At 37.9% G+C, this 15533-nt stretch overlaps 1 protein-coding gene across 2 annotated transcripts; it reads right to left on the bottom strand.

Annotated features, from left to right (window-relative positions):
- Positions 1 to 4303: 4303 nt before the first annotated feature.
- On the bottom strand, positions 4304 to 15396 carry TMEM41A (transmembrane protein 41A). 2 transcript variants are annotated; one of them, XM_070946437.1, is made up of 6 exons: positions 15345 to 15396; positions 14536 to 14746; positions 11155 to 11308; positions 9930 to 10091; positions 7883 to 8021; positions 4304 to 5955 (listed from the first exon to the last, which is right to left on the bottom strand). In XM_070946437.1, exons 2-6 carry the CDS (start codon positions 14634 to 14636, stop codon positions 5732 to 5734), a joined length of 780 nt encoding a protein of 259 aa, XP_070802538.1. In that variant the 5' UTR covers positions 14637 to 14746; positions 15345 to 15396; the 3' UTR covers positions 4304 to 5731. The 2 variants fall into 2 exon arrangements, with proteins under 2 accessions (XP_070802538.1, XP_070802537.1); XM_070946436.1 differs by lacking the exon at positions 15345 to 15396 and having other exon boundaries at positions 14536 to 14869.
- Positions 15397 to 15533: the final 137 nt, after the last annotated feature.

Here is a 15533-nt window from a genome sequence, read left to right as displayed (position 1 = left end):
AAAAAGTCAGTTGGTGAAAATGCTCTTTGAAATGGCTTGAAGGAATATTAAGTCATATTTGTATTGTGGATCTGGATTGGTATCTCTTTTTTTTTTTTACAAATGTGGTTTACCATTCAATCTATTTCCTATAACTAAAATGTTCAAGAAGAGCAAAACAAGTAACAGTGGCGTCTGGCTTTCGAATCAAAGTGTTAATCATTATCTTTCAATGCTTCCTTCCTTCATCATGTTGGCTAAAGAATGACATTAAGAAAGAAAGCAGGATTTACGTTAGTGAGTATCAAATGCACCCTTCACCCCATCTGCAAAATGAAAGGCGGCAAGCATAGGTTGATATTGTGCTGCTGTTTGTTTACATTTGATTTGATATGATTTTTTTTTAAAAAGATTAATAGCCTAGTGACAAAATGTAGGAAAATTCTTTACTAATATTAGAGAACAGTATTGTATGAGTTAAATTATTCCATACTTTTAAAATTCTGTAGCTGGACTACATGAATCATAAATTATTTCATTATTTATTATAATTTCTGTAGATTAATGATAGGGCTTGTTGTACTGCAGCATGTCAGTCCTACTTCAGCTATGCTGTGGCCTATACCCCAGGAGGAATAGTAACCAAAGTGCTCTATGTATAAGGCAATTTAATAATCTTACACAGGCCACACTGACTTTACTCAATTGCAGCAGCCTATGGAAAACAAACATGGCATACTCTTGCATGTGCCATGAGTGTAAAGTATATAAGAAACAAATGATGCTTCAGCATGCATTAAGTTCCTTGTTGTAGTCCATAACACTGTGAGATATTGTCAGATTGAAATATAAAAGAATTCATACCTGCTCACTTGAAGTGGCACCTCCTGCTAAAATAAGAGATTCCTCAAGCTTTATATCTGAGTGAACCGGGTTTTGCGTGTTCAGAACAAAATTGCTTCTTGTGCATTCTCTGCCTACTTTCCCAAGGAGGAACTACTTTTTTAGGGAGACCTATATGCTGTTGATACTACACTCCCCATCAGTGCCATTCCAATTATATATGGGCCCAACCCCAACTGTCTAGGAAGATTGCTGTATCTGTCAGGTCCATGGCAAATCCCCAATTCAGAAACATTATTTGGTGTTTGATCTAGGCATTTTTTTAAACTGACAGGAACAACTATCATGCAGTCTTTTTTCTGTTTAGGTTTACCCAATCTTTCATAAACACTCTGGAAAATCTTTCTTTTATCAGCACATAATGTGTCTGCATTATGAGGATAATCTCCAAACAAGTATCTGCTTTGTAAGTAGTGTTAGCAATAAAGACACGTCCTCCCTATGGCTCCATAGCTATGTACTTGGAAAAGAATGCTCCTTTTTAAAGAAATGGCAAAATAAGAGTGTTAGCATTGACAAAATGCTCATGCTGTTTTCCCCCTGATATGAAGCACTTAGGATTGTTATATCAGTGCTAATGTTAGCCCACTATTTCTTCTATGAGAAGTTCCACATAGTTAATGCCTTGCTACTCTGGAAAAAGAATACAGTAGTGTAGGAATTATCAATTTGGCAGGTAAAAATTATCTGGGATCCTGAGTGAAGGATTTTCTTGTGATAATTTAATTGTAGATATTGAGTCTGAAATCTTATGCATGCAAAGCATAAGATTGGTCTTTGACCAATATTATGTAGTTTTTTCCCAGATGTCTCTACATTAGTGGAGAATGTGTCTAATTTAATTATGTTTGTTGTAGATACTGGTTGTTGTTTTTTGGTATTTGCACTTATCCTCATCTCCAATGACATGCTGCACAATGTAATTCTTCAAGAGACTATTTTATGATTTAAGAAATAATTAGGAGGGTTTTCAAAGTCTTACACTCTCCTGCTAATCTGTAGCCTGTGTATCTCATTAGACTGAAGAAATAGTGTTTTAACTTGCCCATATCCAAAGAGCTCTATTTATTAGGAGACATTGGTTTAAAAAGCAGAATGAATTTGGGGGTCCCAATAATGTAATATCTAGCAGATATTTTGGATGAGTCTTAATATTTGTTATTGATCAATTTACAAACATTCCAAATGGCTAGAAATCCATGGTTTTAGTTATTAAATACAATAAAAGGATTCTTCTACATACATTTTTACCAAATTATACCTAAAATAATTTTGTTCAGCTGTGACAAATAGAAAAACTTTTGAAACTGAAATTTTAACCATAATAAGTGCAATCACCCTACTTTTCCCAGTTCAATTGTTCTATTTATCACTTCTAACTTCACAGCATTCCCTAAAGCACAAATTAAAAATGTCTTAACAAATATAGTCTCACAATTGCAAAGAGATCCAAATTAAGCAGTGTTATTGCTGATAATAGTTAAACTGACAGTTAGGCTAGATGATATGATCACTGTGGGAAAACAGTCAATACAAAAAGTTCTCTTTCTGTTATAAAGTTAGGTACATAGGCAATAGTTATATTCAACCATGATGTAGCCTGACTAAGCAGAGATATTGCTTGTTGTGTTATTACAACAGACCTGTGCATGTTTTGTTTCAAGAACGATAGAATAATTAATTCTAAACTTTGGATGTTGACAAAATCCATTTTAAATATTGATCCAACATACATAGTTGATTTTCTAGTATATGCTGGTTACCTTTTTAAAGCTTTCTCTTAAATGTGAAGGTTAAATATTTCTTTTAAATATGGAAACATTCTCAGGTGAATTTGGGCATTTAAAAAAGCTTGCTGTATTCTATCGCCCCAATAAAAAATACTATTTTGGCTTCTGGGGCATTAGTTCACAGCACTAAATATTAAGAAATATGATCAAAACTATGGGAATAGCTACTAAGACACACAGAATATTAACTCTCCTTTTTCCTAGAAAGCAAGAGTTCTGTTTACTGGAAGGGAGCCACCATATTTTTTCACATCTTATACTGAATTTTCATTCATAGAACCAGCTAGCACAAAAAATGATGCAGTTTTGTAATAGGAAAGGGAAATAGTACTGTTATTGTTGTATTAATTCTTTTGATAGAATCTTACAGACTACAAAGGAATAGCAAAATCTAGATTTAGTTCTTAGATTAAATTTTTCAAACCAAAAGCCATAAATCAATTCATTTCATTCAGTTTATGACACAGTATTGCCATGTGTGAATTAGTGTGACTTTTCTTGCTGTGTTATGACTGTTCTGTGCAAGGGCATTACAATATTGTAACTACCTGATGAAGGGGTTGACAGTGGCACAGCATAAGAATAAGCAATGCAAACCAGAGATAAGCTTTTGATTGAAAAGCCTTCTTTGGCATATTTTCATGATTATTACACTATTCTTACTTGCTGGGTCCAGTTATGGTACAATCGATATGTTGGCTAATGGTTAGTGAAAATTATGTTTATATGTCATATAGAATTATAATTTTATCTTCTGTGCTGTCTTTTCTCCCTACTTTGAGGCAAACTTGATTTCTTTTTGTATTGAACAGTGTATAACAATTGGGAACAAATGACTATCAAATAGATGCATGGAATAAAAAGCCAGTGTACCTCATTACGTGTTTGCAGCTTCAATTTTGAATATAAATATACGACTCAAAGATATACCTGTGTATTCAAAATCATTTTTTCCCTATACAGTACAGTTATAGTTTCCAAACTCTAAGGAGATGATTTGATGGCCTCTTTGAGTAAAGGAAATGTAATATACAAATTATTCTGCATTGTAAGTGCTATATAAATGCAAGGTTTGACATTTTCAGCTTTCAATTCAGTTTAGTATGTCTGTTGCTACTAAAGGACAACATGAATGTAAATATACTTTTCATTCCTCTCTATATCCTTTATTAAGGAGTACTTATAACATCAGCCTATTACTGCCATCTCCTGAGGACATGTTGAGAGTATTAAAGTGCCAGCCTTGCAGCATAATATAGATGGAACTAAATTAAGCCTCCTGCATGCCAGCCCACAGTTTCTTGCCGAAGGATAAGATGAGCACTTTGAAACAAAGTCCAAGCAATGTTTTTCCTTCATCATTTAATGTGCGCAACTGAAAGCTAGGAGCTGATCAAGACGTTAGAGTTATACACTGACTCACGTGGCACTACATGAAGTCATTTCATCAAATTAACTATTTTCACTACCATTTATCTGATAAATATGTAATGTCTGTGAAAGAAACAGATTGATTTTTATGAAGTTTTACCTGGCAAGAAGTATTGGGGAAAAAAAATAAAGAGTCCTTAAGATATAATTGCTGTTCATACTGATGCAAACCAGGCAATCAGTTATAACTTGCCACAGTGTATTTTTCAGATCATCTTTTATTACTGTTTTCTTGGCACACCACATGTACAAAGATTTAACAGAAACCATCCTAAGAGGTTTGCTGAGAAGACTTGATACGTTTAATACAATATTGACATTTGTTTAGAGCAGGGGTGGGGAACGATATCTCCTTTATGACTTGTGGACTTCAACTCCCAGGATTCCTGAGCCAGCCATGGAAGTCCACAAGTCAAAAAGTTGTAGGAGTTGAACTCCACAAGTCATAAAGGGGCCATCATTCCCCACTTCTGATTTAAAGTATAGCAAAGACCACCTCAAATGAACTAGGGGAATATTCACAGAAAATCCAGTAACTGATACAGAACCTTCTGCTTGCTTTGATTTCTAAAATGGCAAACTTGCATCATTGCGGACATCAGGCAAACAAAACCTTATCACTTTCCTTAATGTCCTGTCTTCTATCCATTTCTTTGTTGTAGTACAAAAAGAATGAAAACAAGGATCTTTCCTGAATTCTGAAGCTGCAGTTTGATACAGAGACAAGCAAGACCAAGGCCATTTTCAAATAGGAAATTCAGGGCAATATGGGGTCAGCTAACACTTGGATTAAGAACAAGGGCCGTATTAAAATAGGATTTTCCCAACTATGAAACACTGGATTGAACAAATAAGTAATATAACAATTTCAATTATTATATTCAAAGTATATTCTTTTCTGCTTAATATAACAATTATATAAAGATAAAGATTTTACTCTGAAAAGTGAAAAATGCAATTTTCCATAGAGCATACTGTTAGAAAATTTCTTCAGACTTAACCTGAAATCTTCTAGGCCCCACAGACATTTCATGTTTTCATGTTATAGGAAATCATAAAATATGATACTTATTAAAATTTTAATAATGAGAACGATAAGAGGCAAGCCATTCCTGCATGGCGGTAGCGCCCTCTATATCATTTTTCTTCTTTGTGATATTCCAACAGGTAAAATAATACAAAAATTCACTGCATTCCTCATATTGGGAGGAAAAACAATTCATTGCCATTATTTAAACAAATCAGTATTTGGCCCAAATACCATATTGTAACTGTTTCGTGTGCAAAACAAATGCTGTTCATCTGGCAAGCAATTTCAGGCTTACTTCCTGAGTGATGCTAGGATTTAGATTTACTCAAATCAATAGAGGCAGGTCCACTTGGCCCCTCAAATTCCGACTTCTGGATAAACTGGATCACAAGTAATTTTATAAAATGGGACGTAACAGTCTCAGCTCTTTTCTAAAAAACAGCATTTTTAAAGACTCATCTTTATATATTAGCAAAAGAGGATTCCTAAAACAGTGATAAGTCCAAAGTTCAGTGACAACAGAACTGCTAATTCAAAATAGCAATTCTCCCTTAAATAGAATTCCATATTGTCCGATATCTGTTTAAGGATGGTCTATTCAGTTGCATTTCCTTCCATTCAGCAAGTGACTTTTCTTTTCACTTTTATCTAAATTGAGATGTTTGTGACTTAATTTCTTAATAAAAGTCCCAGGGATTAATGCCATCATGGCTATAGCCAACATCTTGAATAAGTTACTCCAGGATAAAATGTTATCCAGGGAAGATATCTGTGAAAGTACAGAGCCTGTCTGGACACAGATAAAATTATAAGGAATCAATCCTGTAAGTGAAAGAGGAGAATACAAGATTAGAGAAATGAATACATTTCACAAAGTCTTTGATAAGTTTTAGCCTGCAAACAGAAAAAGGCTTGAATATACAAATGTAGGGGAATAGATCTGAGCATCAAAGGAGGAGAAAAACCATAAATTTACAAATGTCATTGGATAAAAGAAAATATTTGCAAGTTTGATGTAATAAGTCAATTTCTCTACACATGAACAAGCTGGAATCTTCTGCTTACCTGCATAATTGTTATTTTTTCTTCAACCTGGTTTAAATCTTAAATCGCATTATCAAAACGGTACTGATAAAGTTTTTCTTTATTAATCACTTTAAGGAGAATAGTTGAAATTATCGCATTAAATTGGAGATACTTTTCAATGTTCACAATAAGAAGTAATATATTCAACAACAACAAAATTCATTGTTTTTCTTTTAGAACTTTCTGGCAAAATATAAGGGAACCATAGAAAAATTATGTTCTTGCTATGTGATTTGTAAATTATTTATGTATTTGCTTTGTGTGTTCATTGGGCTAGCCCAGGGGTGAAATGCTCCCGGTTCGGACCGTATCGCCCGCTCCGGTAGTGATGGAGGTGGGTGGTTCAGAGAACCAGTAGCAAAAATCTCTGCCCCCCCCCATTGCCCAGCTGAGCCGTGCAATCATCAGAGGCTTTTTTTTTATTTTTAAAAGCATTTTTTCTACAACCTTTGGCCAAAAAAATGCTTTTAAGAGTAAAAAAAAAGCCTCTGATGATCGCGTGGCTCAGCTGGGATCATCAGAGGCTTAAAAAAAAAAAAGCCTCTGCCAATCAGGCAAGTCAGCTGGGATCGTCAGAGGCTTTAAAACCCGAAGAGGTTGTAGAAAAAATGGTTTTAAAAGTAAAAAAAAAAAAAAGTTGGCCACACCCACTCAGTCATATTACACACACACCCCACCAAGCCACACCCACAGAACCGGTATTAACAAATTTTACATTTCACCACTGGGCTAGCCTGCAAGGGAATGAAGATGGGGTTGCTATCTACACTTGTGAAAAGCAGCCACAACCAGGCAGAAATGCTTCTCACCCCCATTTCTTCAAGAATCAGTTCAGTTCATGCTTTATGTCAAGGGACAGTAAAAGTTATAGTGCCAGAAACTTGCGAGAAAATGGGCTCATTAATTCACCCAGCTCCTCCACTCACACCATTTACTTACAGGCATCCATACCATTATTCCAGATGTTTGGCTAATTGAGCACCCCCAACACCCTCCCCCCCCAATGCTTTTAGAAACATGCTGTTGTCCATATGCAGCCCACCCTATCCTTAGCTTACAAAACTTTGTGGTTGTGTAGGAGAAAGAAAGATAAGATGAGGAGGAAAACAGAGGAGGAAATGTGGTGACATCTGGGATTGTACAGCTATTACAGGCAACCTCAAGTGCCCAAGAGTCAACTGTCAGGACTATCAGTAAGCAGTGCATAGTGGTATGATTCCTGCTTAGAGCTTGGTAGCAAATAAAAGAGAAGCAACCATGCTGAGGTAGCACCTAATCCCAACAAGGGATTTTGGAGGCAGGCGTAGGTTGCGTGCCGCTTTAAAAAAATTGTTTGTTATAGGGACTAACCATCAAAGGATTATTTCCATAGCTACATCAAGTTACAAAGCCTATGAAGGTGAAGTGAACCCAAGGCAATAGCCTATTATTAAGAAAGAATAAATATTTTGTACAATTATCTTCTTAAACTACGGTGTGTCCATACTCCTTGTAAAGCAACCCTAAGAATTCTTCAAACTACGTGTAGCAAAAAAAAAATAAACTCAGTGAATTTGAATAATAGAAAGAATGAGACGCAAGCATCTATTATTATGCAAAAGTGAAAAAAGACCAAATAATACACTAAACAATATGGATGTAAATATGCTTCCTTTATTCTTACCTATGAGAACAGAGAAGAAAAACTGAGTCACGTGGATGTTCAAGACTGGTGATGCAAGATTCAGAAACCAGTTTGGAGTCATGGGGAGCAGCCTCAAAAATAACAAGAAGAAGAACAAAGAATGTCTATTTTCTTCTACCTGTCAAAGGAAGCCCCACCGAAATGATAAATATCAGGCAGGATAAAAATCAGGCAACTGCTTTCTTCCACAGCTGCTTTTTTCTCTCAAAGGTTGCATAGTACTGAAATACATGTTCTAAATAATATTCAATTAGTCAACTGTTCTTTTAATAATAATAATAATAATAATAATAATAATAATAATAATAATAATAATAATAATTATTATTATTATTATTTTATTTCTATAACGCCCTTCTCCCGAAGGACTCAGGGCGGTGTACAGCCAATTTAAAAAGCACAGGACACAACAATGATTAAAAATTAAAATAATTAAATAAATTTGGCCGGATTAAAACCCCAAAAATTTAAAATACCCCAATTAAAATTATTATGTTGATAGGCCGGCCTGGCGGAACAACAGGGTCTTCAATGCGCAACGAAACACCCGGAGGTCGGAGATCTTACGTATCTCCGGAGGCAGTTCATTCCACAGGGCTGGGGCTCCCACAGAGAAGGCCCTCCCCCTGGGTGTCGCCAGCCGACATAACTTGGCCGATGGCACCCTGAGGAGACCCTCTCTGTGGAAGCGGACTGGTCGGTGGGAGGCTATTGGTGGCAGAAGACGGTCTCAAAGGTACCCGGGTCCTATGCCATGGAGCGCTTTAAAGGTGGTAACCAACACCTTGAATCGCACCCGGAAGACCACTGGGAGCCAGTGCAGCTCGCGCAGGAGGGGTGTCATGCGGGCACAACGGGTTGCGCCTATAACCACCCGCGCGGCCTCATTCTGGACCAGTTGGAGCCTCCGAGTGCTCTTCAAGGGGAGCCCCATGTAGAGAGCATTACAATAGTCCATCCGGGAGGTGACAAGGGCATGAGTGACCGTGCGCAAGGCGTCCCGGTCCAGAAAGGGCTGCAACTGGCGGATCAGGCGAACCTGATAAAAGGCCCCCCTGGCCACGGCCGTCATGTGCTCTTCTAAAGACAGCCGTGCGTCCAGGAGGACACCCAGATTGCGAGCCCTCTCTGTGGAGGGCAAAGATTCACCCCCAATAGTCAGCGATGGCACCTGCTGACTATATCGGGACGCCACAGCCACAGCCAGGCGTAAGGAACACATCCACAAGAGAATAGGGATGAGGGAAGAATACTGTATTTCTGCTAATTCTCCCTTCTCCTTTGAAATCTGAGGAACCTGAGGAAACACTGGGAAGGGAGGAGGAATGGCTGAAATGGGAAGCTGAAACTCCTGGGAAGGGAGGAGGAATGCCTTCTGGCTTTTAAAGGTAGGCTGTTTTTCCTGTATCTTGGACACATCTATGACTGGAAGGAGTCCTTCCAAATGTGGGCTACTAGTTAGGATCTAAGACTAGCAGGCATTCTCTACTGGCATACACAAAGCAGCAATTGTACTGCATGTTTTAAAAAAGAAATTGCATCTTTTCCTGGCTTATGTAGATAACTGCACTATCTTAGAAAAAAGTTTGAAGAAATATCTACGGAAGTCATGTTTGTAGCTCTATGCTCTCTGAATCATTTTTTAATCTTCTAATTTGGATTACTAATAACTTTCTAACTTGGATTGTTAAAATCTTAAAAAACTACGTAACACACTCATGAAGGAATATTTTTAGAACTTCAGTTAATGCATGTAAAATCACTGTAAACTTTTGTCAGCTAGAATGTAGTCACAGAAGCATGGCAAGATGCCTTCTGCCAAGCTAGACCACTGGGCCATCTAGTTTCGAATTTTGTATACACTGACTAGGAGCAGGTCTTCAGGTTTTCAGATAGGATTTTTTCCTTGCAGTGCCAGAAATTGAACCTGAGACATGTTAGGTGAAGCTATATACAAGTGAATTCTATTATATACAATTCTTATCTATTACTAAATAAAATTTAATTGTAATTAGCTCTTTCTTACCTTCCTCTGAAGCATGGTGACTTTATCAGGAAAATAGTAGGTAACAAAGCTTTTTCCAAAAATATTGGATAGTCCATAGCAACAAGTAGCACCCACAGAAGTCAAAATAGAACATAATAGAAGTCCTATCCATGGTCCAAAGAGAGCCCCAGCAAGGATGTTCTGTTAGAGCAAAACTAGATAATGATCCAGGCCATTAAAAACTTTGGGAAAAGCATTAAGGGCTTTATGAACGATAAGAAAATAAGAACAGCCTTGCCTGGTCCATTTACTTCATAGTGTTAATAGCAGTGGTCAGTGATGTCTCTGCAAAATCCATAAACTGGGTATAAAACACAGGTGTTTGCTGCTCTTAATATAATACAGTATACTGTATTGTGAGTCTGAATGTGCTATTTATTATACAACTGTCCACCAAGAATTTTTCTAGTGTCCCTCAATAAAATGATCTGATTGTCCTCCATCCCTGCCTCCCAGCCAACTCAAAAAACTCATGTTACATCAGATTGAAATAGTAAACAGAACAGTAGAAATAATTCAGAATTATAAGAATAATGAACCAATTTTACCTGAAGATAGAGGCCACTAAAACATAACTTGGATTGAAATCATGGTGATGAGAAGAAGGAATGAGGATGAATTATTTTTACGATTCATCTGAAATTCTGCTCAGTGGCAACAGATGCTAGAAAGAAAGCTTGCTTTTTTGTCTCTGTTGTACATGCTTAGGCCAGGTTGGAAATATTATGATTAGTATCTACTTTTTAACCTTACAACCTTCTGACAGGTGATTCTTTGAGTTTAGTGTATGTTCCTGATTGCTTAAAAGATACATTTATATAATATAAAATATATATTCTGACTTTTCAGCAAGATGGAACATTTATTTATAATACTTATATGGCTATCCATATTGTAATCACAGCCCTGGGCAGCCCACAAGGCAATAAAAACAGCACCTCCTAAAAGTCACAATAAAATCTCAGGGCTCCCAGGGCAATACTCTCTCACACATCCACATATTATATCCTGGAGGGGTCTTCCTGTGAGTGGACAAAATAATATATTTCTAGATGTGTTCATGAAAGGGTTCCATAAAAATAGCAGGAAGAATATATATGTTATGGAAGGATGAACTGTATATCTAACAACACAAGTATAGGAATAATTGTTTTTGCAACATGCTGTAAAACCAATCCATGACTTTTATATCATATATACATACCAGAAAGCCAGAGCCCGGTATGCCAAAGGTTTGTTTGTACAGGTAAGCACTGCAGAAAAGCAGAATCACGTATGCATGGTGCTCTTTATTGTAGTACTGAAGAAACTCTGCAAGTTCTTGTAGTTCCTCTAGATCTGAAGGGAATTTTAATGACCTGATAAAGAGCATAATTAGTTTAGTTGCAAAATGATTGGATTAAAAGAAGGAACATAGGATAATTATGAGATTAGCCTTGAAAATTAACTGGTTTATTGCAACATGGAGCTCTCACAACAAAATATATCAGTTCAATCTTACAAATATTGGTATTTGGCTTTTTTTGCTTCTTAACAAGTTTTTCAAAATGAGATTAGAAGGAAACACCAAATCAAAAGTCATCTTAATTTTTCTTTTAAAAACAATATATTAACATTTTGTATTGTTTTAGTTCAGACAAGACAAATGTATCTTTAACAATAACAGTATCTACAGGACTAGAAAAGGAGCAGTATAAAATATAGGAAAATGGATTTTGTGATGGAAACAAACAGCTATTAACATTCCACAAGTATTTTTTTCCCTTCTATTCAATCACGTCCAATTCTCAGAAACTCCCTGGACAAGTCCTTACAGTTTTTTTGGCAAGGGTTTTTCAGAAGTGGTTTGCCATTGCCTCCTTCTTAGGACTGACAAATGTGACCAGCCCAAGGTCACCCAACTGGCTTTATGCTAGAACTCACTCTTCTGATTTCTAGACTGATGTCTTAACCATTACACCAAAATGGCTCTCTATTGGAAGTATACAATCACTGAAATACAGTTGCTCAAACTAGTAGAAAATCAAGCAAAAGATATCTGAAAATGGACCAAAATTCCAGTTGAATTGTCCTACTAATGCTGGCAGCAGAGACCAAAATTTCCAGTCGTCTTTCATAATGATCTTCCCCTCCCCTCCTTGCATCTTTCACTAAAAAACTAAAACTTTGTCTCCAAGTCATCTAAGAAATTTGAGACCCTTACTATAATTTAAATGTAAAAAATAAAAGCTGTATACATTTGTGATGTCTATACAATAAAAGCCATACTGTGCTTTTAAACAATGTGTTCTTCTTTTAACTGTGGCTGTATATTGTCATTCCATATATTGTTTCATTTCAACAAGCCCCAATACTCATAAGAACAGCTCTATTGGTTCAGGCCAAGATTCATCTTACTCCAGCGTTTTCTTTCTTACAGTGACCAATTAGATATCTCTGGTATTCTTGGAAAAAGGAAATAGTTCTCTCACACTACTGCTCTCCTGGTGTTGGTATATGAAGGCATATGCTGCACCCAATCAAGATATAATACTGAATCTTTATTATCAACAGCTTTTGATAGAACAATTATCCAGGAGTCTATCTAGAAACCTTTAAAAACATCCAAGTTAACAGACATCACATGTTTTGTGATAATGAATTTATTATATATTATCTGAAAAAATTCTTTGTTTGGTCTATTGTAAATATGTGTGCTATAAATTTATTTATTTATTTTATTTATTAGTTCAATTTATATACCGCCCTTCTCCGGCGACTCAGGGCGGCTTACAATGCATTAAGCAATAGCCTTCATACTTTTGTATATACCTGCTTAGTAGGGCTTTCGGCCCCCCCTAAGCGGTGTTCTTTTTTATACAAAGTCAGCTTATTGCCCCCACAATCCGGGTCCTCATTTTACCTACCTCGAAAGGATGGAAGGCTGAGTCAACCTTGAGCCTGGTGAGATTTGAACTTGCAGTAATTGCAGGCAGCTGGCAATTAAGTGCTACTTTAACAGCACTTAGTCCACTGCACCACCAGGTTCCCTAATTTAATTCAATGACCCCTAGAATTTTAAGAGAAAATGAAAACCTCTGTAGTTCAACAATCTAGTCTTTTCTCTAGAAAATAGCTTAACCCCTGGGATTCTTTAATTAAACAATGGTATCTATCAGGACCCCAGAAAGATAGCTCCTCTGTAGCAGTAAATAGATATGCCATTTTTATTCAGTGCTTCTATAGGGGAAACTTGCTGCTCCTAGTAGGTAGAGCAAGCAACAATAGGTATTTGAAATAATTACTGAGGATCCTTAGAAACACTTGGTGTGTTTCTAAACCTAATTCTTATTATGCAACTACTCTCCCCTCCATAGAACATTATGGACTACCTGAGGCAGCAAGATTCATACTAATATGACATCTCAAACTATAATACAGCCTTTCAACAAACAACAGTGTCATTCAAAGCAGGATCCTTGGTGGCACAGCAGACTAAAGCGCTGTTAAGTAACACCAGCTGCCTGCAATTACTGCAAGTTCAAATCTCACCAGGCTCAAGGTTGACTCAGCCTTCCATCCTTTCGAGGTAGGTAAAATGAGTACCCGGATTGTGGGGGCAATAAGCTGACTTTGTATAAAAAATAACACCGCTTGGGAAGAGGGGGGGGGCAAAAGCCCTACTAAGCAGGTACATACAAAAGTATGAAGGCTATTGCTTAACGCATTGTAAGCCGCCCTGAGTCTCCGGAGAAGGGCGGCATATAAAATCGAACCAATAAATAAACAATAAACAATAAATCCTCAAAATCACTGTAGACTAGCATGCTATTGCCACTAGGTTTCATTACAACCTCAGAGTCCTCGACAGCACCACTGCCGTGTCTGCGATGTCGGCTCACAGCGTCATTAGCCACTTTCAGCAAAAATCCAGACCGTCGGCCTTTGGACCTCGAGATCCATCGTGAGCGGAGATAAGGATCAAGAGCCTTGGTAGTACAGTGGTCTAAGGCACCCTGTTATTAAGTTGGTTATTAAGACCAGCTGCCTGCAATTACTACAGGGTTCGAATCTCGCCAAGGCTCAAGGGTGACTCAGCCTTCCATCCTTTCTAAGGTAGGTAAATTGAGGACCCAGTTTGTGGGGGCAATAAGCTGACTTTGTATAAATATACAAAAGGATGAAGGCTATTGCTGAGCACATTGTAAGCCACCCTGAGTCTCCGGAGAAGGGCGGCATATAAATCAAATAAAAAAAAAAAAAGTTGCAGAACTCAACCGCTGACCTCCGCTGAAACCAAAACTCGCTCCCTCTCCTCCGTATTTGTATTATCTGTATTTTATCTTGGCTGTTCACCGCCCTGAGTCCTTCGGGAGTAGGGCGGTATAGAAATTTGATAGATAGATAGATAGATAGATAGATAGATAGATAGATAGATAGATAGATAGATAGATGATAGATAGATAGATAGATAGATAGATAGATAGATAGATGATAGATAGATAGATAGATAGATAGATAGATAGATAGATAGATAGATAGATAGATAGATAGATAAGCTTCGGGACAAGCCACCCCGAAATAAAAGAGGAGGCAGCCAACTCACCTGCTTCCCGCGTGCGGCCCTCCAGGCAGCCAGGCAGTTAGCAAATAAAGACCCGAGGTGGCCGCTGCCAGGATCAGCAGGAACCCCACCAACGACCGCATCGTAAGGGAGATCAAGAGGAACAGCCGAGGAGCAGGAACTACAGGCAACTGGCCCGTGACACGATTTCTCCTTCCTTCCTTCCATAGATTAAAATAAATGGCGAAACTTCCTGCGCCAAGAGCACATGCAGGAGCCCGTCATTCCCTCTGGCATTGTTTCCACAACTTTTTTTTTAAAGATCTACAACTTAAAACTTCCAACTCCCCAGAATTAAAAATGGTGAGGTGGAGAAACGCTGCTTTAGAGGAGGTGAATGTCGGGTGCTGCTGCCGTTGATGGTTCTTCGTCCAGAGACAATGGAGCTGTGCCTGGGCTAATCTCGGGGGAAAGCTTTTAATTGTATTGCTGCCGATTCTGTGCTGTTTTATCGGTTGTAGGCCGCCCCTTTATTAATAAATGAAGGAGTGAACGAAAGTGAGCGGGATCCGGATCTGCTTAACCGACGATTCCTCTCCGAGCATTAGAGTCGCCCAAAAGAAGAGCCACTTAAAAGACACGGGTTACGTTAAACCAGGGGTCTCCAACCCTTGGCCACTTTAAGACTTGTGGACTTCAACTCCCAGAATTCCTCAGCCAGCAAAGCTGGCTGAGGAATTCTGGGAGTTGAAGTCCACAAGTCTTAAAGTGGCCAAGGGTTGGAGACCCCTGCGTTAAACCATGGTTTAATCGTGACATTTCAAATAATAGCTTAATACACATAGACTCACAAATCATAAAAAGGCAGGACGAATTATATTGAACCAGAAATGCGTTTGGTTTGAGTCTAGAAAGTCACGTTGAGGGTGCCTGCCTGCCTGATGTCGGCGAAGTAAACCGAAACGAAGCTCCGTCCGAACTGCCAGAACGAGGCCAGCCGTGGGCCGAAGCTACCTCCGACTGCGCGGGACCGAGCGAGG

This window comes from Pituophis catenifer, unplaced genomic scaffold (assembly GCF_029215685.1).
Source record: "Pituophis catenifer annectens isolate HBS135680 unplaced genomic scaffold, rPitCat1.0.hap2 SCAF_6, whole genome shotgun sequence".
NCBI lineage: Eukaryota > Metazoa > Chordata > Lepidosauria > Squamata > Colubridae > Pituophis > Pituophis catenifer.
Note: the sequence above shows the minus strand (reverse complement) of the source record. Positions and strands in the feature narration are given on the sequence as shown.